General features: G+C 43.7%; 9 protein-coding genes across 9 annotated transcripts; 7 read left to right on the top strand and 2 right to left on the bottom strand.

Moving 5' to 3' along the window:
• Window positions 1–982: 982 nt before the first annotated feature.
• Window positions 983–2,182, top strand: AWJ20_3447 (uncharacterized protein; the record flags this gene model as incomplete). The annotated part of the gene is made up of 1 exon (XM_018880463.1): window positions 983–2,182. One exon carries the CDS (start codon window positions 983–985, stop codon window positions 2,180–2,182), a length of 1,200 nt encoding a protein of 399 aa, XP_018738280.1.
• A 1,765-nt stretch (window positions 2,183–3,947) lies between these two features.
• TUP1 (chromatin-silencing transcriptional regulator TUP1) lies at window positions 3,948–5,648 on the top strand (the record flags this gene model as incomplete). The annotated part of the gene is made up of 1 exon (XM_018880462.1): window positions 3,948–5,648. One exon carries the CDS (start codon window positions 3,948–3,950, stop codon window positions 5,646–5,648), a length of 1,701 nt encoding a protein of 566 aa, XP_018738279.1.
• A 1,988-nt stretch (window positions 5,649–7,636) lies between these two features.
• Window positions 7,637–10,135, top strand: AZF1 (Azf1p; the record flags this gene model as incomplete). Its single annotated transcript, XM_018880461.1, has 1 exon — window positions 7,637–10,135. The coding sequence occupies one exon, from the start codon at window positions 7,637–7,639 to the stop codon at window positions 10,133–10,135; it is 2,499 nt and encodes an 832-aa protein (XP_018738278.1).
• Window positions 10,136–12,571: 2,436 nt separating this feature from the next.
• Window positions 12,572–14,389, top strand: DAK2 (Dak2p; the record flags this gene model as incomplete). Its single annotated transcript, XM_018880460.1, has 1 exon — window positions 12,572–14,389. The coding sequence occupies one exon, from the start codon at window positions 12,572–12,574 to the stop codon at window positions 14,387–14,389; it is 1,818 nt and encodes a 605-aa protein (XP_018738277.1).
• A 151-nt stretch (window positions 14,390–14,540) lies between these two features.
• CET1 (Cet1p) lies at window positions 14,541–16,271 on the bottom strand (the record flags this gene model as incomplete). Its single annotated transcript, XM_018880459.1, has 1 exon — window positions 14,541–16,271. The coding sequence occupies one exon, from the start codon at window positions 16,269–16,271 to the stop codon at window positions 14,541–14,543; it is 1,731 nt and encodes a 576-aa protein (XP_018738276.1).
• Window positions 16,272–16,911: 640 nt separating this feature from the next.
• Window positions 16,912–18,144, top strand: RSA4 (Rsa4p; the record flags this gene model as incomplete). The annotated part of the gene is made up of 1 exon (XM_018880458.1): window positions 16,912–18,144. One exon carries the CDS (start codon window positions 16,912–16,914, stop codon window positions 18,142–18,144), a length of 1,233 nt encoding a protein of 410 aa, XP_018738275.1.
• A 639-nt stretch (window positions 18,145–18,783) lies between these two features.
• AWJ20_3441 (uncharacterized protein) lies at window positions 18,784–20,004 on the top strand (the record flags this gene model as incomplete). Its single annotated transcript, XM_018880457.1, has 1 exon — window positions 18,784–20,004. The coding sequence occupies one exon, from the start codon at window positions 18,784–18,786 to the stop codon at window positions 20,002–20,004; it is 1,221 nt and encodes a 406-aa protein (XP_018738274.1).
• Window positions 20,005–20,711: 707 nt separating this feature from the next.
• OXP1 (Oxp1p) lies at window positions 20,712–24,485 on the top strand (the record flags this gene model as incomplete). Its single annotated transcript, XM_018880456.1, has 1 exon — window positions 20,712–24,485. The coding sequence occupies one exon, from the start codon at window positions 20,712–20,714 to the stop codon at window positions 24,483–24,485; it is 3,774 nt and encodes a 1,257-aa protein (XP_018738273.1).
• An 86-nt stretch (window positions 24,486–24,571) lies between these two features.
• AWJ20_3439 (aldo-keto reductase superfamily protein) lies at window positions 24,572–25,435 on the bottom strand (the record flags this gene model as incomplete). The annotated part of the gene is made up of 1 exon (XM_018880454.1): window positions 24,572–25,435. The coding sequence occupies one exon, from the start codon at window positions 25,433–25,435 to the stop codon at window positions 24,572–24,574; it is 864 nt and encodes a 287-aa protein (XP_018738272.1).
• Between the last annotated feature and the right edge of the window lie 349 nt (window positions 25,436–25,784).

Below are 25,784 nucleotides of genomic sequence, written 5' to 3'. Positions count from 1 at the left end.
ACTCAGAATCACTTGTCTCGTTTGGTATGCTTGAGCTACAGTTATCGGGAAAACCCTATAAAGCGTCGGACTTAATTTCACCGAGCTGAGGGCAGATTTACAGGGTATGGATTGAAATAGGTGGAACATAGGTAGTACTCAGCCATTACTAACATTACAAATAGATGTCTCAATGACAAGCGGGTATTAAATTTGCCGAGACGCCAACTTTCTCCTCTTGGCTGAAGGCGGTTGGGCATTTATCTGGCAATTCAGAAACTTGCAGACTAACAGTTATTCCGCGGAATATATGATCATCAAGACCTTGACTAGTGAAATTTTTAAGGATATCCAAGCCCCATCGCTAGGGGATCTCGGCGTTCCCTGGTGTTATGAGCCGAAATAGTGTTACTGCCGACATATATTGGCCGAATAAGACTAGTCTTGAGGCAGGACGCCTAACTCTTAGCTTTAATCAGTCTTAGACTGACAGCGTGTTTAGTACCATCGCTAGCCCTCAGCGATATGGGGTGCTTCATCTAGACTTAGTATGCGGCACCCGAACAAGGCATTGCAGCCATCTTTTTTTGCCCGAAGTATCAACCAAGCGGAAAAGGTGACAAACAGATGGGTCTGCTGCATGGAGGCTGCGGCAGTAAAGACGGGAAGGCAGACAGACAGGCAGGCAGGTGACGAGCCACAGGTAGCAGGTAGCAGGCAGCAGGCAGCAGGCAGCAGGCAGCAGGCAGCAGGCAGCAGTAGTAGGGAGAAGCTGATCACTTGCTCCGAAAGCGACAGAAGAAAGCGCAATAGACAGCGCCGCTGCCAAGAGACTGCAGGCCGGGGGGCATGCGTATGGCTTTTGGTGTGGCTACCCCCACGATGCAAAAAACAAAAGGGGCTGGCAGAAGCTGGGCAGGGTTGCAGGGCTTGGGGGGCTTGGGCTTCTACTGAAAGATCAGATCGGACCCTGTACAGGGGCATTTGAACGTGGACAGACGTCATGGGTCACAAAGTGATATTACCAGACACTTGTGAACCACTTGAGTGGGATAGTATTTCTGGAGGATCATGCCCTCAATTAGTTTTTGCTGTATTTGGATTATTTCGCTATGACAAAGCAGGAGATAAAGGGGTCCATAGCACTAGGGGTGAATGGTTGATTGTTGATGAGATCTTGTCCCGTGGTGCTAATGTTTACGTTATTCAGCTGGCACCAAGACACAATGTTCGGGTCATAAAATCCAATACTGGCGACCCTAAGGACTCAGGGTCTGGACCCAGTAATAGAGGAGCCGCTGCAGAGGGGGGGTCAAGTACGATATCTGGGGTTGCAAGCAATGGAGCAGAAGGTGTATCAGGTATTGAGGTTCCTGGTTCGGTTGATGACGACCATGAACTACACAAGGAACCTAATCCTGAACCAAGAGCCATCAGGTATCCCAAGCAATGGAAAAAAACCCGTAATCCACTGAACACTCCACAAGCAGTGGCTGATGCGATTCGAGAGTGTATAAACCATTTTGGAAAGGTCGATGTGGTTGTGAATTGGATTGACGTAGGATTCGACTACGGCTTATTTTCAGACCAAATGGCTGGTGGTAAAGTACCTGCACCTCCCACTGAGCTCAACCAGCAGGAAGAAGAAACCGAGCTACGAAAGCTGATGGAACAGAATACATTTACTTTATTCAATATTATTAAAGGAACTCTGCCAAGTCTGAGGAAGTTTGCGTCGATGGCTAATAGTAGGAAGTCAAATCACACTGAAAATAATGGAACCAGTAATAGGACAAATGGCAAGCCGAAACCAAGCGAGCCGATAACCGTCATACCTAAGATATTCAGTGTGTCGTCAAGTTTAGGATTTATAGGAGGACCGGGTGTTAATGCGTATTCCACATCCCGTTGGGCAGCAGAAGGAATGATGGAAACACTAAACTATGAAGTGCACGAGCAAGGCATCAGAACTACTACCATTGACTTAGGACTGCATCCTTTACAGACAGCCCAGGTTAACTCTCTTGGTAACCTAGTATGGGATCTAGCACACTGTAATAATCCTCCTATACGTATTGCTCTTGGACGCCAGGCAACAAAAACTGTTAAGGATAAATTGCGGTCCGTCGTTGAGGAAGTCGAGGACTGGAAGTACCTTTTTGAGCCAGCACCGCGACCAAAGAACAAGGCCATTAAAGCATAGAGCTGTCAAGCTGCTGAATGCCGCTGTTACTACAACTCAGTTTTAGATCCTAGCTTGATGGGTTGTGGTTTTTTTGTGATGACACCAGCGAATTTTGATGTTATCTTATTTATTGATTAATGACTAATTTACATTACTACTATTAACAGTATATTTATGACAACATGAAATGCTCATGACTAACGAAGTCGAAGCCAGCGTCAAGATACTAGCATCAAACTCCTATGGCGACTTACTTTCCAGAGTGGGTTCTCTCGGAGAAGAGATGTAGGTCGGAGAAGAACCGCGGGCCGGCCGGGGTCCGATCCCGACAAACCACATCGGAAGTAGGCGCAGCAAGTACGGCATGCATCTAGGGCACTTCAGGGTCCGGGCTATAGAGGTGTGAGAGCACACTCCGACCAAATAAATAGCTTGGTCGGGATCTCAAAAGACTCTTACTGAAGTTTCTTCTCTTTAACTCTGGTAAAAGGAGATACAGGAAGGGATCTCGAGGTTCGCCGAACCCATTTGTTCAAAGGCGTCCGGCTATACCGGTAATAACCGGACGGTGGCCGGAAACGGTTGTCAAGTCAGCCGTATTAACAGAAAGTGGGGATGACTGTGGATCCTATGCAGCTGAAAAGTGGAAGAGCAAAAACAAAAAGCAATCTTTGAAGGTTAGGGTAATGTCAAAGTTGTACAACACGTCACAGGCATGAAACGATGCCGAAGTTAAATGGCCAGCCGTGCTAAGATAGACAATGTTTTTTTTGTCAGTCTGTATATCTGGGACCAAGGCCCCTTGCACTTACTTGCATCGATTGCATCAGGGCATAGTACAACCCACCACTCAATTTTTCTGGTACGGCAGAACACCACGGAGGGTCTCATGTCAGCCGTGTTAAAAGCAAATTTGGGACAATAAAAGATGCTGCTGGTTAACGTTGAGTTTAACAGAACATCATCGTTTAAATCTCGTGAAGTAAATTTGTCAAGTTCTCCTTCTTGCACACATCACTCTTACACCACACTAGCGGGATACATCAAGCAGCACCTACGGCACAAACAAATAATAAAATAATAAAACACGCGAATTGCAAAAGAAAAACACCTATAGTACAAAACCAAGTGGTCCAATTGTCAACTGTACTTCTTTATTTGTCGTCTAAGCAACCATATCCTGTATTTTTATCAACTGACGACCGACGCGATAGTCTGGCGATTGCTATTACTAAGACAGCGCTTACTAGTCGTAAAGGCATTTTTAACTGGAAGCCACAGATAAAAAGAATTGCCTGAAGAGAAATGAGCTACGCTCCACAAAGAATGGTTGGTCCCGGGCCTGGGCTCAATGAGTTGTTGGACGCTGTCAAACGCGAATTCGAAAACGTCACAAACGAGGCCTCCGTCTACAGAATGCATAAGGATGAGTTTGACCATAAACGTGAGTTTGAAATAATTTCGAAACCTTGATTACGCCTTTTTTCCTGACTGGCTGGTGATGTGAGCCAGCTCGCTCCGGCTCTTGAGTGGCTTATCTCAAAACGTGTACTCGAAATTTCTTGGCTCCTCTAGGTGTTTTGAGTTATATGTTTTGAGCTGGAATGACAGACTTATTGAAGCACTGTCAGCAGAACTCAGCTCGGCTCAGCGCCTGTGAGGCCAGGTCGCTTCGCCGCTGTCTGATTAAAAAAAAGCTGCCCAGTCGCTGACGAAAAGTTCTCTCTATTTTAAGTGAAGGCGCACACTAACATTTTTTTTAGTCAACCAGCAAACTGCGGAAATGAACCAAATTAGACAGGCAATTTACGAGCTGGAAATTGCTCACAGAAAGATGAAGGACCAGTATGAGGAGGAAATTCTTCGTCTTAAACGGGAGCTTGAAAGTAGCGGAAATGCTGCTGCTGTGCAACAACAACAGCAACAGGGTATCCAAGGACCAGCTCAGCCTTTAAGACCACAGGGCCAGCCAGGTCAACCGGGTCAGTCTGATGCACAGCACCCGGCACCCTTTATCGGTCACTCGAATGTATTTGGTGAGATTATCTCTGGCCAAAGTCCGGATCAACAGCAACAGCAAGCGGCACCACCCCCAGGTGGAGGTGCCAACTCTGCTGGATATGCTGCTGCTGGTTCTGGCCAAGGCGGTTATAATAACGGTTATGCCCCTTCTGCTGTTCAAGACCAACAGCAGCCACAGCAACAGGCACCTCCTCCAGGTGGCCCTATCTCGCCCAATTCCAAGAAGATTCTCCCTGAAGGAACTGTCAGTGGTCAAGTGACTAGTACTACTGGTAATGGAGCAACTCCTTCGAAACTGAGTCCCGTTACCACGTCGGTTGTTCCCCTTGCTGGACCAACTGGCGCCAGTGGTACAACCCCTGCGGCTGGCGGTGCTGCTGATGTAAATGGGTTGCAAACAGCCCAAGCACTTGGTAACAACCTGGGCGATTTGGATATTGAAAAGATTCCTGCGGATATGAAGAAAATTAAAGACGACTGGTTTGTACTCTACAACGAACGTGCCCCAAGACTATTAGATGTAGAGATGGTTCAATCTTTGGACCACTCATCTGTGGTTTGTTGTGTCAGATTCTCACTTGATGGAAAATACATTGCTACTGGATGTAACCGTAGCGCGCAGATATTCGATGTTCAGACTGGTCAGCTCATCTGTAGATTGCAGGATGATTCTGTCGAACGAGACGGCGATTTGTATATCCGATCAGTGTGCTTTTCACCTGATGGAAAATATCTCGCCACTGGTGCTGAAGACAAGCAGATTAGAGTATGGGAAATTAAGACCAGAACCATTCGTTACCTATTTAGCGGTCACGAACAAGATATTTATTCGTTGGATTTCTCAAGAAACGGACGCCACATTGCCTCAGGTAGCGGAGACCGAACCGTTCGCATGTGGGATATGGAGAACGGACAATGTACATTAACCCTTAGTATCGAAGATGGTGTCACAACTGTGGCCATTTCTCCTGACGGACGGTTTGTAGCCGCTGGTTCGCTTGACAGAACTGTTCGCGTGTGGGATACGTCGACTGGTTTCTTGGTAGAACGTTTGGAGGCTCCTGATGGACACAAGGATTCTGTGTACAGTGTAGCATTTACTCCTGATGGTCAAGACCTTGTTTCCGGGTCTCTTGACAAAACTTTAAAACTTTGGGAATTACAGGCTCCAAGAGGTGCTCAATCAACTCACAAAGGCGGCGTATGTGTAAAGACTTTTGTGGGTCACAAGGATTTCGTTTTGTCTGTTGCATCAACCCCTGATGCTCAATGGATCTTGTCTGGTTCCAAGGACAGAGGTGTTCAGTTCTGGGATCCTCGTACTGCTCAAGTACAACTCATGCTACAGGGACACAAGAATAGTGTTATTAGCGTGGCACCCAGCCCAGCTGGTGGTCTTTTCGCTACCGGCAGTGGTGATTGCAGAGCCCGTATCTGGAGATACTTCCCTGTTGCAAGATAAGAGATAATATGGCAGTTACAAATTTTGTTTTGCTTCTTTCCATATCTGAGAGTTCTTTTGTTAATATACGCCATGCTTAGTGTGCCTGTCCTGTGATTTTGGGTCAGGAGCATTTTTTTTGTTTCCAGCACTGCTCTGTTTCCTTCCTTCAGGTTCTGACACAAGATGTAGGATTGTTTTTGCCAAAGTTCGCTTTTTTGTTGTTATTTTTATATGTTATTTCTGCTTTTACTTGTTTGTTAAATATTGCCCCGTCTCTACCGTTGTTCTCTCACTATATATATAAATATATATATTTCTGTAAACAAAGTTCTGACCTGTGAGCTAGATTCAGGAGTTCTGACTCGTTTTCTCACATGCTCTGTCATGTAGCCTCTAGTGTGCAATTTGTTAAACGTACCTGAATTTAAGAGGTATAAAGAGTGGTTGGCTCAATGACTGTTTAAAGAACGAGTTCAGAATATTGCAGAAATGCTTGGCAGTTAATTTATTTTCAACTTTTGAAATAACCCGAGCCGGATGGATCTTTGGCAATCCTTGAACTAGCGTTCCCACCCTTGGACATTTACAAGAGCAGTGTGTAAAAGCTGTGCATTCTGTTGTAATGCTTATCTTAATCAAGGTTTGTTGGCCCACCCTATAACTGTCGAGGGGTCTGCAGTAAAAGAAATATAACTGCCAGCCATACCTTATCTGGCATGAACTAGCTGATGGTGGTTAGGGAAAAGATTAGGAGGCATTTGATTTATTACGTCGAATTCATTTCTATAGCACGAGAAAAATGTTTATCCCTCCCGGAATACACTAGCTATCTCGTACTACAAATAAGAATCAAATTATCACATATAGTCTGCTACTATAATAAGGCAATACTGTATATCCCACAGGTAATAGCCATATCAGGCCATTAGGGGAACTTATTCTTCTCACATGCATTCATAAGATTGCTGAAATTCACTTCTCTTTTATAACCTAGTTGAGCTCTGCTCATTCCAGATTGAGTGATCAAACGAAAAGTGGCCAGACGTCACCACTGTTAGCTACCAGAAAGGTCTCTTAATCATGACCCGTCGGCTGGTACTCCAAAACGCAGCCGTACCAACTGTCTAATCTCGTGATTAATCTCCCACCCTAGCCCTAACTACCACTCACTTGCCACTTTAAGGACAACCCAAAACACCATATAGGAGATCCACCAATAAGCGCGTGTAAAACTGCTAGCTAACAAAAGAAACCAGAAAAAACAAGTTCGCAGTTTTCTTTCTATATTTTATTTTTTATCATTTTTTGTTTTTTCTTAGTCAACGTCCCCCCTTCCAAAACACACATACACGCAAAGGTTTCTTTTTCAATAAAAAGCATCCTAGATAACGGAGCACTACCAAAAGAAAAAAAAAATAATAAATAATTAAAATTACGAATAACGGAAACAAACGAGATTACTTGAGAAATTGAAAAAGCAATCAGTAGCTCAGTGGAGTGTCAAAAGAAAAGCCAAGACATAAATAGCGAGAAAAATAAATACGTGGCTCATCGAAAAAAGAAAAATTTGATATTATCAATTTCACCAAAGGAAAAGAAAATATATAGGTCTTTTTCTTTTTAACCAAGGGTCTTATAGTCTCTGACCGAAAGTAAGTTTGGACCAGCAACAACAGTTCCTGTTATGCTCATCCTGGATGTTGTTGTTGCTCGTGAAGTCTTGATTGACTGGTGGTGAACCATGGTGATGTTTTGTTGTGCCTGGCAAGATTGTCTGATGGGTGCTCTTTAGACGAGCACAAAGAATTGAGAAATGAGCTCCCATTATGTTGGCTATACTAACTATGAAGTATTAATTGGTATTTACAGTGGATAAGGTGTATTCATCTGCCATTGGTCTTTAACGCGAAAAGAGAGTCTCGTTTTCCGCAGACACAATGCTTAACAACAGAAATTCTAGTGTTAGCCAGCATCTCCAGCAGTCATATCAAACTCCGTCGAACAATATGAATCAATATCGTCAGCTTCCACCACAATGGAACAACAGCAACCCTAGTATGATGAATCCTGCTGCTACTCAGCCTATATCGAGGCTCCCAGGTTATAACATCCAGTCAGCCAGCTATCATCAAATGATGGAAAATCAACAACAGCAGCAACCTCAGGCTCAGCAGCAGTTTCAATATAGCTATCAACCTACATCTTACCAAACCCAGGCTCAAGTACAAGCACAGCAATCACAGCAACAACCCATCTCTACGTCCAATAGACTCTGGCAACAGCAACAAGTGGCTTCCCAACAGGTCCCTACCTCTTCTACTACTACGGCAAATGCTGCCTTTTTGCTTTCTGACAACACTTATGCTGGAAACACTGGGACTTCTGCCGCAGCGGGTTCTACTACAGGAGCGTACGATACCCAAGCGACTAATCGGTCTAATACTGTGACTGGTCTTAGTCGACAATCTCCTTCAGCTGGTGTCTATGGGTTTGCTACCGGGTCTGAAAATCAGTCTTCTTCTAGCGGTACGACTGGTAATGCGTCTCATTTACAATATTTTATGAATAGCGGTACCACTGCTGCAACTCCTGGAGCTACCAACACCGGTGGTTATTACGGAACGCCACAACTGCCGCTCCCAGGTGCCCAAAGTAGGCCGAATGCTAGTGGGCAAACTTCGACGAGTGCTACTGGTGCTAATTCTGCCACCTCAGGTACACCATATGCTCATCATTACCAACCTATTCCCAGTGCTAGACAGTCATCTCCCCAACAGCACGCACAGCAGCAAGCCCAACTCCATCAACAACCTCAGATTCAGCGCCAACAGTTGCCTCAACAGCAGCAACAGCAACAACAACAACAGCAGCAGCAGCAGCAGCAGGCTCCACAACCGCCTCAATACCAACAGCCGACTAGCACAGCTTATGTGGATGAAATTGCTCTAGGAATACAACGAGGAAGGCATCACCAGCAGCAACAGCAGCAGCAGCAACAACAGCACCAACATCAAATCCAGCAGCCACAGTCACAGCCTCAATTGCAACATCAGCACCAGCATCAGCACCAGCTTCAGCAACATCAATTACAACAGCACCAGCTTCAACACCAACAACAACAGCAACAGCCTCAGGCTCAGGCACAGCAGGCTCATCAAGCTCAGCATTTGCAAACTCAAGCTCCAAAGGCTAATGAAGAAGAGCCTAAGGCCAAAAGAGCCAGGACTAGAAAGAGGCCTACCAAGAAAGAGTTACTGGCTCAAAAGGCAGCAGAAGAAGCAGAGGCTCAAGCCCAATTGCAGGCCCAACAACAGGCTCAGCAGCAGGCTCAACAACAAGCTCAGCAACATGCTCAGCAACAAGCTCAGCGCCAGGCCCAACAGCAGCATGTGGCTCAACATGCTCAACAGCCAGAAACTGATGCCAAACCTGGTTTGGAGTCTGAGCCAAAGGTGGGCTCCACGAATATTGACCATATGATGTTGATCATTCAAGCACAAAACAAGGTTGCTGAGAAAGTCGCCAAAGGAGAGATTAACGATCCATCTAAGCTCGACGAAAAGCTGTTGATGCCATCTAAAGGTAGCATGAATGGTGGTGTAGGCAAGCGGTCTAATGATACTCTTTTGAAGTACAGATGTTCATATCCTGATTGCAATAAGTCTTTCAGTCAAAAAACGCATCTTGACATTCACGGCCGTTCGCACACTGGAGAAAGACCATACTTATGCGACTATCCTGGCTGTGGTAAGACGTTCTCCCAAAGAGGAAACCTAAGAACTCATCGTCGCTCTCATACTGGTGAGAAGCCCTACGAGTGTGATGTTTGTGGCCGCCAGTTTGCCCAACGAGGTAATTTCCGTGCCCATAAACTCATCCATGAGAATTATAGACCTTTTGTGTGTAAGCTCGATTCCTGTAACAAGAGTTTCACACAACTGGGAAATCTCAAAGCCCATCAAAACAAATTCCATGCAGATAGTGTAGCTGCTCTCGCACAAAAGTTCAAATTTTACAGCACAATTGCAATTGAAAGAATTCCTCGTGAAGACCTCGAATTATTCAAGTACTTCGGTGAATTGTATAAGAATGCCAATCGTGGTATCAAGGGTCGGGGTAAGGATGTTAAAATTATACGAGATCCTTCACTACAAACACAAAGTAAGCCTAGTAGGTCTGAACAACGGAAGCAACAAACTACATCAACGCAAGCTAAACAGGAACCTGCTCCACAACAGCAACCTCAGGTGCAACAGCTTACGCAACAGTTGCCTCAACAACCGGCACAACAGCAGCAACCGCAACAGCCCCAATCACAGGCAGGTCAGATCTCACAACCATCGCAGGTCTCTCATCAAATTCCGAGCCATCAGGCTCAAGTGCCTTCGCAACCGGGCCAATTACCTGCTGGACAATTACCGCCTCAGTATTATCAGTCCCAAGCGCAAAATCCTATGCTAGGACCTTCACTCTTCCCAGGAGACACCTTTCATATGGGATATTAACCATTAATTTATGTTTTCAGTAACTTTAAATAAATATGCCTCTACTGTTATTGTTTTACCAGTAAATCTGTTCTTGTTGAAATGAGAGTTCCAACTTGCAACTGTCCATTTATTCAAGGTAGTTTTTAACAGATTCGTAGACCACCAGTGTGGTGCACGTAGATGGTACCACTCGAAGAAGATTGGCTGTCAGCCCTTTGTACATTCCTTTGAGCCCCTCGTTCATATAGACTTTAACAATAACGTCCCACGACGATTTATACGCTTCATTGGTTTGGTAAGTCTGCAACCTTGATCGAACTACCTGGTAAGGATATAATGCACACGCAGAAATCAGCTTGGATCCAGCTGATAACATTATATACTCTGAGGTAGGCAGCATGTTTGTATCGCGGCTTTTTAGTCTGCTGGACTTGAAACTGTCATATAAAGAAAACTGTATGGCTGTCTGCCCAACACCAAATAAACTTGGCGTAAAGCCTCTCCATAACCCCCTGATCCCTTCCATTCGAAGAATTTGCTTTAGCCCTTGATACATAGATGAATATGCGCCAGGATACGTTGCAGATGTTGACAACATCCTAGTTTTTAGAACCCATATCGGATTTGTAAAGAAGCTTGTAGTAGTTCCAGCAAATAATGAACTGTAAAGATATGTCTGAGGAGATGGATCTACTGATAAGCTCACAAATTTCTGATATAATACAAAGTATACACTCCAGGATAAGGTGTTTCCCATCAAATTTACACCGAGTCCTCGATATATTTCTGATATTTTGATTTTTTGATCAGGCGAAATCACAATATTCTTTAGTAGTTTCGGCAGTGTACCGATCCCGTGGTCTTTTCTATCGACTATAACTGGTTAGTAAGTGCTATCGGCTGAAAGCTCTGACTGATGGTGAGATAAACTTACGTTGAAGACGTATTTTCATCAGATCCAGTGGGTGCATTATTAGTGTGGTGACCCCGCCTGCTGAGAGGCCAGCCACGACCTCCCGTAATGTCGGGTTGTATAAAGACATAGTACGACATGCGATTCTATTCGCTCCAAAATCCGGGATTTGGCCGTTGTGTAGAAAGTTGTTTGCAGAGATGCAATTCTTTAGAGGATTTGAATTGCAGTCTATGCATATAAGTTGGGAACATGAGTTTAGAAAGAGAATTGACGAAAACAATCAGTCAACAACTTAAACTAAGAAGAACATTGAAAACTGATATGATAAATAAATCAGCCCTGCGCTACAAACCATACCGTATCTCTTACTCGCTCTTATATAATTTCAATATCATTTATGTACATAAAAAAACATTACAAACAAGTGAAAAATCAGCACCTTAATCTACAACTATTTAAAGCTAAGTTGACAAGATTGTTCTTGGGTCGTCTGAACCGCATCTCAGTATGCGTTCAGGGAGTGGGAAGAGGAGAGAGAAGTCTTCAAAGTTAGCCATTTGCTCTTGCAGTTCTTGCATCACATTTGAGCTTTAGTGGTTTACTTACTTAATCAAACTGGGACGAGGCACGCTTTGCATGAATCCAAGATAGACAATAAAAGGAATCCAGCCATAGTGAATGGCAACACGACTAATGTCGATGACCTTGGTGATACGCTCCTAGAAGTTTGTTAGCATGCGGAAGACTATCAAGCCAAAACCACGGTCATCTAGCTCCACCCACTTTCCACAAGTCATCTTCAAATAGGACTCATAATAAATGCACCAATTCAGTTCAATCTTACGTACTCTAGTCTCTTCTGATAAAGTTACAAAAGCCATTGCGAATAGTTCTCTTATGAGTTTGGATCTCTTCACAAATGCCAAGATAGTTTTTCACTTCCAAAGTCGCTTCTCAGCCGTCCAAACTCTATACCGGTTACAGCGATATCCGTCTTGTAAACGCAACTTTGAGAAAATCAACCCCCGCCAGACCCCCGCACAAATGCTCCTTTTGAAATCCAAACCTTTGCTTACGAATTGTTGTCTTTGAAATGAATAGGAAGCTTACACCAAGACTATGGAAAACAAGCTATACATTCAAATAATTGGATACTCCTGCATTCATTTATTCTTCGACCAGTTGAAACACCGGCATTTTACGGTATATAGCGGCTGGCAGCTGATAATTTCGCGGGGCCGTTAGCGGTGGGGGGCGGTGGGGGTAGCCATAACCGGAACAATTTGAGATGATCTTCCCCACACTATATACGAAACTTGTTTAGTCGGATGATATTTCTCTAACTATATAAATAGCGCCTCCCCGGTGGGTACTTCCTCTCGAAGAATATAATTTCTCGAGATATTTAATAAGTTCATTTGTACGTTCTTATATCTTTGCAAGGTGTGTGTTTAAATTGGTCTTTCAATGTTAACTGATATGTTATGTTGAGATAAATTCAGATTCTTTCGAATAAAGGTAACTAACGGAAAGTACAGATGTCCACCAAACAATTCGACTATCCATCAGGTGCCGGTAATGATATTGTCCTTCCAGCCTTACGAGCTTTGGTGCAGAGTTCCCCATGGTTGAAACTTATTCCCTCGGAGAGAGTCGTTTACAGAACTAGTGAAACGCCCAAGGTGAGTCTGATCTCTGGTGGTGGTAGTGGTCATGAGCCTACTCATGCGGGTTTTGTAGGTACTGGCTTACTGGACGCTGCAGTAGCCGGACATATCTTTGCTTCTCCCTCTACCAAACAAATCTCTGCGGGTTTAAAGGCCGTGGAAGATAACAATGGCAAAGGCAACAAGGGTTCATTGATCATTGTCAAGAACTATACTGGTGATGTTCTTCATTTTGGCTTGGTCGCCGAAAGAGCCAAAGCTAGAGGATCTAAGGTCGAGCTAGTAGTCGTAGCTGATGATGTCTCTGTTGGTCGAACCCAGGGTGGTTTAGTTGGCAGAAGAGGCCTGGCTGGAACTGTTCTCGTCCACAAAATTGCTGGCGCTGCTTCTCAAGAAGGATTAGAGCTGGATGAGGTGGCAAAAATTGCTCGATCCGTCATTGCGAACACTGTTACTATTGCCGCTTCACTAGACCACTGTAGTGTTCCAGGTCGCCATTTTGAAACAAACTTGAATTCTAATGAGATTGAAATCGGTATGGGAATTCACAACGAACCAGGAATGCATAAGCAATCCCCTATTCCAAGCGTGGAAAAACTTGTATGCGAGAGCCTTTTGCCTCTTCTCGTAGACCAAAACGACAAGGAGAGATCCTTTGTCGGAATTTCTGCCAGTGATGATTTAGTGCTGATGGTCAACAATCTTGGCAGTATTTCTAATCTTGAGATACTTTATATCGCTGATGTCACTCTTCAACAGTTGAAAAAGAAGTACAACATTGTACCAAAAAGAATAGCTGTTGGCGCCTACATAACTGCTATGAATGGTCCAGGATTCAGTCTTACACTTTTAAACGCTTCCCGAGCTCAGAAAGATATCAGTTCTGCGAATATCTTGAATCTTTTTGACCAACCGGCCAAAGCTAGTGGATGGAATCAAGTTGCCGTGTCTGATGAATGGAAGTCGTTCAATGTTACAAACCTCGAAGTTCCGTCTCCCGAGGAGACCGAGACTAACAAGCACAGGCATACGAAATCGTCCTCTGTATCAGCAGACCCAGATTTATTTGCCGAGTATCTTACTTCCGGTATTAAGCAAGTTCTCAAAGAAGAACCTGCAATAACTGAATATGATACAGTTGCTGGTGATGGGGATTGTGGTGAGACTTTGGCGGCTGGCGGCAATGCTATTCTTGCAGCCATCAAAGGGAATGATATTAGACTTGACGATGGTATTAATGCCCTTACTGATATCTCTGATATTGTCGAAGACTCGATGGGTGGCACATCAGGGGGGCTTTATTCTATTTTTCTCTCTGCTCTTGCACAAGGTGTAGCTCTTTCTAATAGTGAAGTCTTAGACAGACCAACACTTGCATTTGCCTCTAAACATGCCTTGGAGAGGTTATATGTCTACACCAAGGCTCGTGTTGGTGGACGTACTCTTATTGATGCTTTGGATCCTTTTGTACATGCTCTTGGAGATCAATCGAAAACCTTCGCTCAGGCAGTTCAGGCTGCAGTGGACGGTGCAAATAAAACTCGCCAATTAGAGGCAAAGTTTGGTCGTGCTTCTTATGTTTCCCGCGAGGAACTGAAAAAGTTCGACTCTGAAAATGGTCTTCCCGACCCTGGTGCCATTGGTCTTGCCGCTTTGCTCAAGGGTTTTGCTGACGTTGGGAAAAATTAAATAACTAGATAAGTAACATAGGATTTTAATGACTTTGTCGAAGTCCAACGGCTCAAAGCTGAAAAGAGCCAATGAAACACAGTTCCTAGAAACTTGCCCAAAACGAGACAGAGTAGAATATTACAATAAAAATTCAATTATAAATACATATCTAAGACTCACGACTGAGCCTCCGAGCTACAATTCGAGTGTTGTCTACACCAAGTCGAATTAGTTCTTCAAATTTATCCATAGCCTTTGGGTCTGACTTGTCTTGAAACGAGTTGAAAAACAGGAGCAACTTATCGGATTCAAGTTCTAGTTCCAACTCCTTCGAGCTGTTTTGAGCTTTGTTATGATAAATTACAGATGTGAGATCAACTTGAACCCCTTCCTGACTGAATGACTGTCGGTTTTTGTTGCGAATTGTGTCAGGTCGTTGCCTCTGCAGAGAATTCAGCTCTTCGAAAGGAGTCTCAACTGAAATTGATACGCGGAAGTCAAGCAAGTCTCCTGGTGAATATATTACCAGATCACTAATCCTCCGTTTCGAAATTGAAGCAATGATATTATCAGCTTGATCATATGTGATTCGCGTTTTTTCTGCCTTAGACTTGCTTGAATATATCACGTCTCTTGTTTTCGAGTCCGGCAATTTCGATAGCGAGGTCATATTTCTTCGTCGAGAGGGCCTATCATCAAAGCTACTAATGACTCCAGATAATTTATCTAATAACTGATTGGCCCGGTTGAACTGTTCATCAGACATCTCCGCTTTGAAAAATGTATGTGCCTTAGCATAATCTGAGCGGAGTAATGTTTCAGTCACGATTGGTAGCTCAAGTCGACGTTCTGTGCTCTTGTCATGTACAGTCCCTAGCTTGAATTCAACTTCGACGTACTTACGGTCGTCTCCTAATTGCAAAAGGTGACTATAAACCCATTCAGTTATTTTTCGAGTGAGGTCTTCAAATGGCAACTGGCCAGTCATACTCATTGGTAGTCCAGATACTGAGATCATCCCTGATTCACTTCCGACAATACTATGCGAACGAGAGTCAGCAGCTCCATTTCCATTTGACATATGCGATTGCCCTTTGTGAGTATGGACGTTGGCGGCACGGTACTTCTGTGCCCATATAGGTGGAGTTGAGTATCTCTTCGGTTTTACCGTCTTATGTGTAGTTCTTGGCGAAACATCCACAGAATTTGGGATTGAGTCACCATTAGCTGCCCGTCGGCCATGGCTTACACTAGAATTTTGACTACTAGGTTCACTCACGGTCTGAGTAGGACTTTGGGTAGTTGAGGATCTATGATATGATGGAAGGGATCCCCGGTGCAAAGATGGTTGTTGCCTATTCACTTCGTATTGTTGTTCCTGTCCTTCCTGTTGATGACTAGAGTATTGTTGTTCTCTCAGTTCTTGTTGTTGATCGTGAAGGATTTGCTGTCCCTGTCGTTCACGGAGGCGATGTTGTTCCTGTTCTTCTCGAAAACGCACATCTTCTTGGTCACGTAAAGTTGTCTGTTGAATCTCTTGCAGTCTGAGGTGGTCCTGGGTTTGTTGATAGTGACCTAATCGTTGCTCCTCATCGATATGATACTGACTGATACTTGAGCGCGAACTGTTTGATACCACTGGACTAATCGGCGTACTTCCATGAACCAAATTATTCACATTAACGGGGTTTGTAATAGAAGATACACTGTTTTGACGTGTGCTAAAAGCCGCTTGAGCAGCAGCTGTTGATAGCACATCTAATGGCGACCCCTCAATATTGTCGTTAAGAAGTGCTGCTACTTTGGTAGGTCTTCTACTAATATCTGGTGAGCTGGTAGTAGAACTAGTGATGCTGTCGCTACGGCCCTCATCTGGCGCAATTAGATTCCGAATATCCATCTCGAATATAAATCGCTGATATATTGTTTATTGTTTTTCCAAGATTAATATTAGAAATAAACGCTTCACTTCTTACGATAGGTCGCTTACGACTCGTATCTTAGAATCACCTACTCAAAGTCACAATTACTTTGACTTCCATGTACTACACTTCAAGTACTATTAATCAGTGACCACGAACCATAAGAGACTGAGGCGTAATTTATCGGTTAGTTATATTATTGCAATTAACGGCATGAACACTCGCTTAATGTTTATAATGTTGGTGAACCTCTGCATCCGCATATGTCATATCTTCCCTTTTTTTTAACTTTGATATTGTAATGCGGCTCATGCGGCGTTGTGAATGACTGAAGAGTCCCCTTCTAAGTAGAATATACTTAAAAATAAAGTTACAATCTATACATTTGCTAAGCTTATTGTATTGAAGTTCTGAGGGTATTTGAGTTTGGGCGTCATCCCGGTGCACTTTAGTAGGCAGTAACTTTCATCGACACGTCGCTGAACCCTGGCATGCTTGGATCAGCATATTGAAATTTATAGGATATAGATAGAGTTTGAGCTGCAGAACAGCTGTTTGACCCGAAATATACATCTTCCAACCATCAAAAGTCTGGCGGTAGAATTTTAATTCATCACTATGATAAGGGCAATTCCTTTGACATGTACTGGTCACTCGCGACCGGTGACACATTTGTCCTTCTCAGGAATTCTAGATAAACCTGCCACTATCGACGGTGCTGAAGAGGGAACATCTTATTTATTAATATCAGCCTGTAAGGATGGCAACCCGATGCTTAGAGATGGGGTTACTGGTGATTGGTTGGGAACATTCATAGGCCATAAGGGCGCAATATGGTGTTCAAGATTAACTGAAGATGGGTCCCACGCAATAACCGCAAGCGCTGATTTTTCTGTCATCCTCTGGGATACTAAAACAGGTAATGCTCTAGGAGTCTTCCCACATGAACATATAGTGAGGAGTTGTGATTTCAGAAAAAATAATTCAGTCGATATAAAAGATGATTCAACTGATACAAGGCTGTTGATAGTAACTGCTGGACAAGAAAAGATTGTACGCATTTGGGATACTTCTAGTCGACGGGTACTAAAGGCATGGGAAATTGAAAAGCCCGTCAGAACCGTGCTATGGCCTTGTAGAGGAGTTATTATTACGGTTACTAATAGGGATATAACTTGGTGGAGCGTTCCCGATTCAGAGTTGAATTTGCAACTATCTTCTGATACAGACTCAACACTACCAGCTATGTCTCAACCAGAGTTCACACAAGCACCATCTGTTCCAACATTAGATCACTCATTATTAAAATCAACAGTACCTCTAGAGTCGAATCACGCAAGGGTTGTATCTGGATCCAGCTCATCATCATCATCATCATCATCATCATCAATCATAATACCTGCATCATCTGAACCTGAGTTGCCTAGAGACTCAAAGTTTCTCAATCCAACCGCAAAAGTAACGTTAGATTTCGATATAATTGGCCAAGTAGAACACGATGGTCAATGGATAATCGTGCCTGCAGGAAAGTCGGTCCTGTTCTACCACTATTCTACTGGAGAGCTTGTCAAGAAACTTGATTTTGAGTATACCGTTTCAGCAGCTAGTATCTCAAAAGAAAAGAGCGGGGAAAGCAGAACGCTTTCGACTGGCTGTACGTCAGATACATGGGTCAGATTCCATGACTTTGATTCTGGCAAACTTCTTGACACCGCCAAGGGTCATCATGGACCAGTTCATGCCGTATGGTACTCTCCTGACGGCTCTCTAGCAGCATCCGGCTCCGAGGACGGAACTATTCGACTTTGGAAGACTGCTAAGGGTAGCTACGGATTATGGAATGAGATATAAACTAATTTATTTTTTGCATCCATGCTGTGATCAGAATACATTTTACTGCAGGGTCCACAAGGTTAGGGCTCGGCAGCCCCGCATCGATAAGCACTTCCTCGGCGTATGCCTGCGTTCATTTCATCATTCCTTTCACTTAGGGCACCGCAATAACATCAATGAACAACGAATATGTCCGACAGGTCTTGGTCTTATTGCTCCGCATCGATACGAGTGGATTTTTACAACAGCAGACCGAGTGAATGCACATCGGCCGTGTTCCTTGTGAACAATCAATCTAGTAAAGGCTATTTGATAACAGTGTAGGTATAAAGGGAAGTTAACGGATTAGCCCTGAGCTTGAACTAACTTTGTAAAAGATCCCCTTTGTTTAAAGATCTGGATACAGCAGATTGTAGATTATCAGGAACGGTTTCCAGCACGATACGAGAAACGGCTGTGGAGTGGCATGCTGTAAGATATATCGCCAGCAGGACTATTGGCGAGGTGTCCAGATTTTTGCAGTCATTGGTGTTGCATTATAAAGTGGATCCAGGGGCTGATGGAGCCGATCAAAGCAGCTGGACATCTGCTCAGGCTCACTTATTGGAATTCGTAGGACCAGATTTTATGACGGCGCTGGTCAAGTCCAACATTCTCATGCACATAATTCCAACCGGCATTGACGGTCATCCCCCAATACAAATCGAGAGTGCACCGTTTGCACTCGTAAACCCTGCATTATTCGTTTCATACCTATCCAAGGGCCTTATAGGATACGTAGCCACTGCAAAGGGAGTTGGTGGAATACCACATCCAGTAGTGGCTCTTTCAGATGTCAACTTTTTAGAAGGCATGGAAGGAGGTGTGGTGTTTTTGGATAGAAATAATAGCTTAGACTCGGGCAAAAAAATTCTTGGAATGGTACTGGGATCGTTGAAGAAGAATAGTGGCGAAGGTAAAATGACCATGATTGTCCCATGGGATCTGATAGCTAGTGCTCTTGGTGACTTGGTCAAAGGCATTCAGGAGTTTGTCTCGCCTAATTTTGCGGATTTGAACGAACAGAATCTCAACGAACTGCATGCTCCAATATTGTCCTTGAAGACTTCCCCCACCATCTCTTCAGATATATCGGCTGCGGCACCTGGATCCTGTTCAAAGGGTGAAACTCTATTCAGCGGTGTCGCGGCGATTGTTGTTACTCTGGGAAAGCTTCGAATGTGGGGTTCCGGAGTACTAATAGATCCAGTCACAATTGTGACTAATCTCCATGTCCTCGGAGTCAATCCTAAAACCATCACTGCTTGGTTTTCTAATTCGGAGTCAGTAGACGTAAAGGTGGTTGGCGCGCCGATTGATGGTGTTGATATGGTTTTTCTCAGAATGGAGAAACCTACTGCCCACCGACCACTGGTTATTAGCACAGACACACCACGAGGAGGTGATATTGTCGAATCAATAGGATACGGTATATACTACCCGCACAGTATGGGTGGTACATTTCAGCCCATCAGATCTCGAGGCATTATTTGTCGAGTTTTGCATATGCCATTGAATAATGAGTATCCATCTAACGTAAGCAAAAGCGTCCCTGCGATGATTGTGTCATCTGCTGGATGCTGGAATGGCTCATCTGGTGGCGCTGTTATTGACTCTAAATCGGGCCATCTAATAGGCATAATGGCCAGCAATGGCCGATCACACCGGTCGGGAGAAATTATCTCTGATATGGCATTTGTCATTCCGAGCAATATTATCAACTATGGCTGGTCATTGCTGAAAGCATCCAAAACAGTGCAAGCATCTTCTAGAGTGCAACAGCTTTGGAAACTTCAGCCTACGCATCGGTCGATTTATAAGCGTAAATCGAAATTATAGACGAAATGGGGCTATTTATTATTGAATTGAATTGAGCAGACTGTTCAAAAAGGAATCATGTCTTAGATAGTATTAGATAGTGTCCCTGTCGATCTTCGCATAGATAACTGTCACTGGTGAGAGTAGTTAATCTACAGTTTCTCTGCTCCGTGAATATCTTTTATAAAGCAATGTAAGATGTCATTTTAATTAATGCTGTGGGTAATTTAAGCCTGTAATGTAAGGACTAAACTTTGGTTCTTTTCGCTGCCGGGAATCCTATGCCGTATCAGTAGCGGAACACGGTTTCCGGAAACGTCATGCCCTTGCTGCAGGATGTTGATCACAGCTAGCGGTTATTTGGATCTAGAGTTCTCAGGTCCACTTATAAATTGATATAAAACCAGTACATCGGTTAATAGAACGAAATTGTAACTGGTCTAAAATATCATTTCTATCGGCTGTTTGTTAACTAGTTTTATCATGACACTACAGAAAGGCATCAGAATTGCCATAGGTAGGTACTGTGTCACATAAGGAGGGCTACTGCAGCTCCAGTTGGGTTCTACTTTTTAAAGCTAACGCCAATAGACAGGGGTGGGACCTTCACAGATGTGGTTGCTCAGACAAGTGATGGAGAAGCTATAGTATTAAAGCTCCTTTCTGTGGATCCGGCCAATTACGCTGATGCACCTACTGAAGGCATTCGCAGGGTGCTAGAGCAGTATATGGGCACTTCCATTCCAAAGGGAGAACCATTGGATTTGTCGCTAGTGGAAAGTATTCGTATGGGGACGACAGTAGCCACAAATGCTCTACTAGAAAGGAAAGGTGAGCCTGTAGCGTTTATTGTTACGAAGGGATTCAAAGATATATTGTCAATTGGCCAGCAAGCAAGACCAGATATTTTTGATTTGACAGTCGCAAAGCTGGGAAACCTCTATGAATCGGTATATGAAGTGGATGAAAGGATAACTGTTGAAGGGTATTCAGAAAACCCGTTAAAAGAAAATGAATTGCTCGAGGATGAAGTGAGAGAAAACGATGATCTGGTCATTGGAACTAGTGGAGAAGTATTACGAATTCTTAAACGTCCCAATGTTGAAGCTGTTAGAGCTATGCTCAAGCGTATACATGATTCAGGAATAAGGAGTTTGGCCATTGCCCTTTTGCACTCATATATTTATCCAGATCATGAGCAATTGATTGCTACAGAGGCTCGTAAGTTAGGATTCGTAGATATTTCTGTTTCGTCTACAATTCAGCCTATGATCAAAATCGTATCAAGATCTAATTCAACCACTGCCGATGCTTATCTTTCTCCCATTACAACTAGATATATTGAGAATATCGGCAAGGGGTTTAAAGGTGGACTCGAAACCGTCGGACATAAGCTGCTGTTCATGCAGTCTGACGGAGGTCTGACATCTTGGTCACAGTTTTCAGGCCTACGTGCGATATTATCCGGCCCTGCAGGCGGTGTAGTCGGCTATGCCAAAACGTCATATGAAAACACACCTGTTCTTGGTTTCGATATGGGAGGTACTTCCACGGACGTTAGCAGATACGATGGATCCCTAGAGCATATTTTTGAGACTACAACAGCTCAAATAACTATCCAATCACCGCAACTTGATATTAATACTGTGGCTGCGGGAGGTGGATCGATTCTGTTTTGGAAAAAGGGATTGTTCGTTGTTGGTCCAGAAAGTGCTAGTGCCCATCCTGGCCCTGCTTGCTACCGAAAAGGAGGCCCTTTGACTGTTACCGATGCCAATCTTTTCCTGGGCCGCATCTTACCAGACTACTTTCCGAAGATTTTCGGTCCCAATGAAAATGAGCCCCTTGATTCGGATATTGTTAGGTCCAAATTTGAAAAACTTACCAAAGAGATTAATGACGACCGGGCAAAAGAGGGTCACACCCGCCCTCTCGGACTAGAAGATGTCGCCATGGGCTTTTTACAAGTGGCCAATGAGGCAATGTGTAGACCAATCCGTACTTTGACAGAAGGTAAGGGATACATAACTAGCAGGCACCATTTGGCAAGTTTTGGTGGAGCAGGAGGACAACATGCACATGCGATTGCTTCCATCCTGGGGATTTCCAAGGTAGTAATCCACCGCTATTCTTCACTGTTGTCGGCATACGGTATGTCCTTGGCAGATGTAGTTCACGAAGTACAACGACCAGAGTCTACAGAATTGACGAATGAGAGCCTCGTGGGTTTAAATAAAAGATTAGACGAAATCAGTGATGAAGCTATCAAAGCATTGGTTAACCAAGGTTTTTCGACCAAAGATGTATATGTCGAAAGATATTTAAATCTCAAATATCGCGGTACTGAAACATTCATTATGGTTAAAGGGAGAGATGCATCCACCTATATTGAGGATTTCATCTCTCAACATAGGCAAGAGTTCGGATTTTCTTTAGAACGCGAAGTACTAGTCGGTGACATCCGTGTACGGGCAGTTGCGAATAGTAATCCTCCAGTTGATAATTTGTTACCTTCTGTCAGTATTGAAAAATATCCTCCAGAGCCAGCTAAAGACGATTTGATTGAAACAAAATCGAAGGTTTATTTTGAACACACTGGTTGGTGTGAAGCTAAAGTTTACCGTATTGATAACCTGACTCATGGTGCTCAGGTAACAGGCCCAGCTATGATTATTGATAAGACTCAGACTATTGTGGTTGCCCCCAATGCTGTTGCTACTGCTCTGCCTTGTCATATCATTATTGATATTGATAATAGTAAAAGTGAAAATCACCTAGACAATAGTGAAATTGATCCTATTCAGTTGTCTGTGTTCGGTCATAGGTTTATGAGTATCGCTGAACAGATGGGACAGACGTTGCAGAAAACAGCAATTTCCACAAACATAAAGGAGAGACTGGATTTCTCTTGTGCCATTTTTGCCGCAGACGGTGGTTTGGTGGCCAATGCACCACATATCCCGGTTCATCTAGGTTCCATGTCATCAGCGGTCTCTTTTCAGCGGGACCTTTGGCATGGTAAGTTAGAAGAAGGTGATGTTCTCGTCGCTAACCACCCTGCTTATGGTGGTTCGCATTTACCTGATATCACTGTCATCACTCCTGTGTTCAAGGAAGATAGAATAATATTCTGGGCGGCTTCGAGGGGCCATCACTCAGATATCGGTGGTATTACAGCTGGATCTATGCCGCCATTCTCAAAGCATTTGTGGGAAGAAGGGGCGATGATCAAGGGTTTTAAAGTAGTCAAAAATTACAAATTTGACGAGTCTGGAATTATTAATTTATTGTATGATGAACCGGCAAAGTATCCAGGATGTAGTGGGTCAAGGAGTTTGTCCGATTCTCTTTCTGATCTAAAGGCACAAATCGCAGCTAATAATAAGGGGATAAATTTACTCCAGCAGCTCATAAAAGATTTCTCATTGGAAGTAGTACAACTCTATATGGGTGGCATTCAGGATAATGCAGAACACAGTGTACGTGAGTTGTTTAAATCGGTTGCCAAGAAATTTGGCAACCATCTCGAAGCTGAGGATTTTATTGATGATGGTACAAGGATTAGTCTTGCAATTGATATTAATTCTGAAAATGGAGATGCTGCATTCGATTTTTCTGGAACGGGCCCTCAAATATACGGGAACTTAAATGCTCCTAGGTCTATTACACATTCAGCTATTTTATATGCGTTGCGTTCCATGATATCCGACGATATCCCACTGAATCAGGGTTGTCTTAATCCGTTGAAAATCAATATTCCCCCATCAACTCTGTTATCACCTGCTCCTGAAGCAGCGACTGTTGGTGGGAATGTCGAGACCTCACAGCGTATCACTGATGTTGTTCTTAGAGCATTCAGGGCTATGGGTGCTTCTCAGGGCACATGCAACAATTTTACATTTGGATATGGGGGAGAAACGCTTGAAGATGGTACCAAGAGACCTGGTTTTGGCTACTACGAAACTATTGCTGGTGGCGCTGGAGCGGGACCGAATTGGCAAGGACAAAGTGGTGTACAGGTCCATATGACGAATACTCGATCCACCGACCCAGAAATTCTTGAGAAGCGTTATCCATGTATATTACATGAGTTTGCCGTTCGGGTTGGTTCCGGTGGTCGAGGACAGAACCATGGAGGTGACGGTGTTATTCGTGATATCGAATTTAGAGTACCAATGCAGGTTTCGATTCTTTCCGAAAGAAGGGCGATTCCTCCCTATGGCATGGAAGGCGGCGAACCAGGTGCAAAAGGTGTAAATCTCTGGTACAAGGGTGATGGAAAGGGTGGGGTCTCAATTATATCCTTGGGAGGCAAGAATACAACTATGGTCAATGCGGGCGACAGAGTTGTCATCATGACACCTGGCGGGGGTGGTTACGGCACTCCGGAAGAGTCGGAGGAGCTGAAACATAAGATTAGTAGCAACAACAGTGCTAATAGTTTTACTGCTAGAGCCTCAGGAAGTGTATATGAAAGGCGGGCGATGGCAGCCAGTAGTTGATGTTGAATATAACTTTTGCATGGCCAATTTATTGGACATTTGATAGCATAAATAATTCACATATATATTCTTATACTATGAATAGACTATGGTGCTTTTGTAGGATCTGAACCCGGACTACCGTAGTAATGTGAAGTTTTATCGCCAAGATCTTCAACGTCTTGATCAGAAATTTCGAAATCAAACACAGTGAAATTTTCAAGGATTCTATGCGCATGAACAGACTTAGGCAAAGGAATAAATCCCTTCTGAAGATTCCATCTTATCAAGATCTGAGCCGGAGTTTTCTTATACTTGTCAGCTAGCTTTACAATCTGAGGATCCCTCAATCTGCCCCCAAACATCAAAGGGGAGTACGCCTGTATCAAGATATCATTGTTTTTGCAAAATTGAGTAATATCTACATGTTGGAGCCATGGATTGATTTCAATTTGGTTCACAACTGGTTTATATTTCAGCTCCGGATATGCAAGCAGTTCTTTCAAGTGAGCTACGCCATAGTTGGATACCCCGATATTCTTCACAATTCCTTGCTCAACCGCATCTTGCAGGGCCCTATAGCTCTCCAATCTTTTCTGAGTGGTAGATTCTGGTGTGTGTAAAAGAATAAGATCAATATATCCAATTGATTTCTTGACAAGGTCATATGAGTCTTTCACAGCCGCCATCGTTTTGTCGTAGCCAAAATCGCTGGGCCAGATTTTAGTCGTGTAAAAGATGTCAGATCTAAAAACATTGGGATTTTTCTCTAAAAAGTTCGCAATCCCCTCAGCAGTTTCTTCTTCATTTCCATATAGCCGGGCTGAATCAAAATGACGATAGCCAATGTTAAGAGCAGTTTCGACAATTTCAGCTGTCTTGTCCAAAGGCAACAGATACACTCCGAGACCGATGGTAGGAATTGGTCTGTCCGTGTTCATCTGAACAGTCATAGATACTTTAGGAGCCATTCTGTTTCAATTTTCTTTAGCACTGTAATTTATTTCCTTTAGCTATAGACTTGTAGATGAGGCCCCAGAATTTAGTTGAATTGAGGGTTTGTTGGGCCAGAAGATCGATCACCTTATCTTCAAGGCACGTTCCAGATGCAGGTGATGCCGCGATAAAGCATCATCAGCGCGCTTGAGGCCCTGCATAACGGGACTGAACCAGCGGTGTTTGTCCCACCTAAAGTTTTCGAAGCACAGCCATAAACAGAGTTATATCTATAACCGCCAAGGTTCCCTTTCTTTTTCCCCAGGTTACTCAGTTAGATATACTTATAATAATACTTATATTCATGTACACATGACAACTACA

The sequence above is a fragment of the Sugiyamaella lignohabitans genome, chromosome B (assembly GCF_001640025.1).
Source record: "Sugiyamaella lignohabitans strain CBS 10342 chromosome B, complete sequence".
Classification (NCBI taxonomy): domain Eukaryota; kingdom Fungi; phylum Ascomycota; class Dipodascomycetes; order Dipodascales; family Trichomonascaceae; genus Sugiyamaella; species Sugiyamaella lignohabitans.
This window is presented reverse-complemented; position numbering and strand designations above follow the sequence as displayed.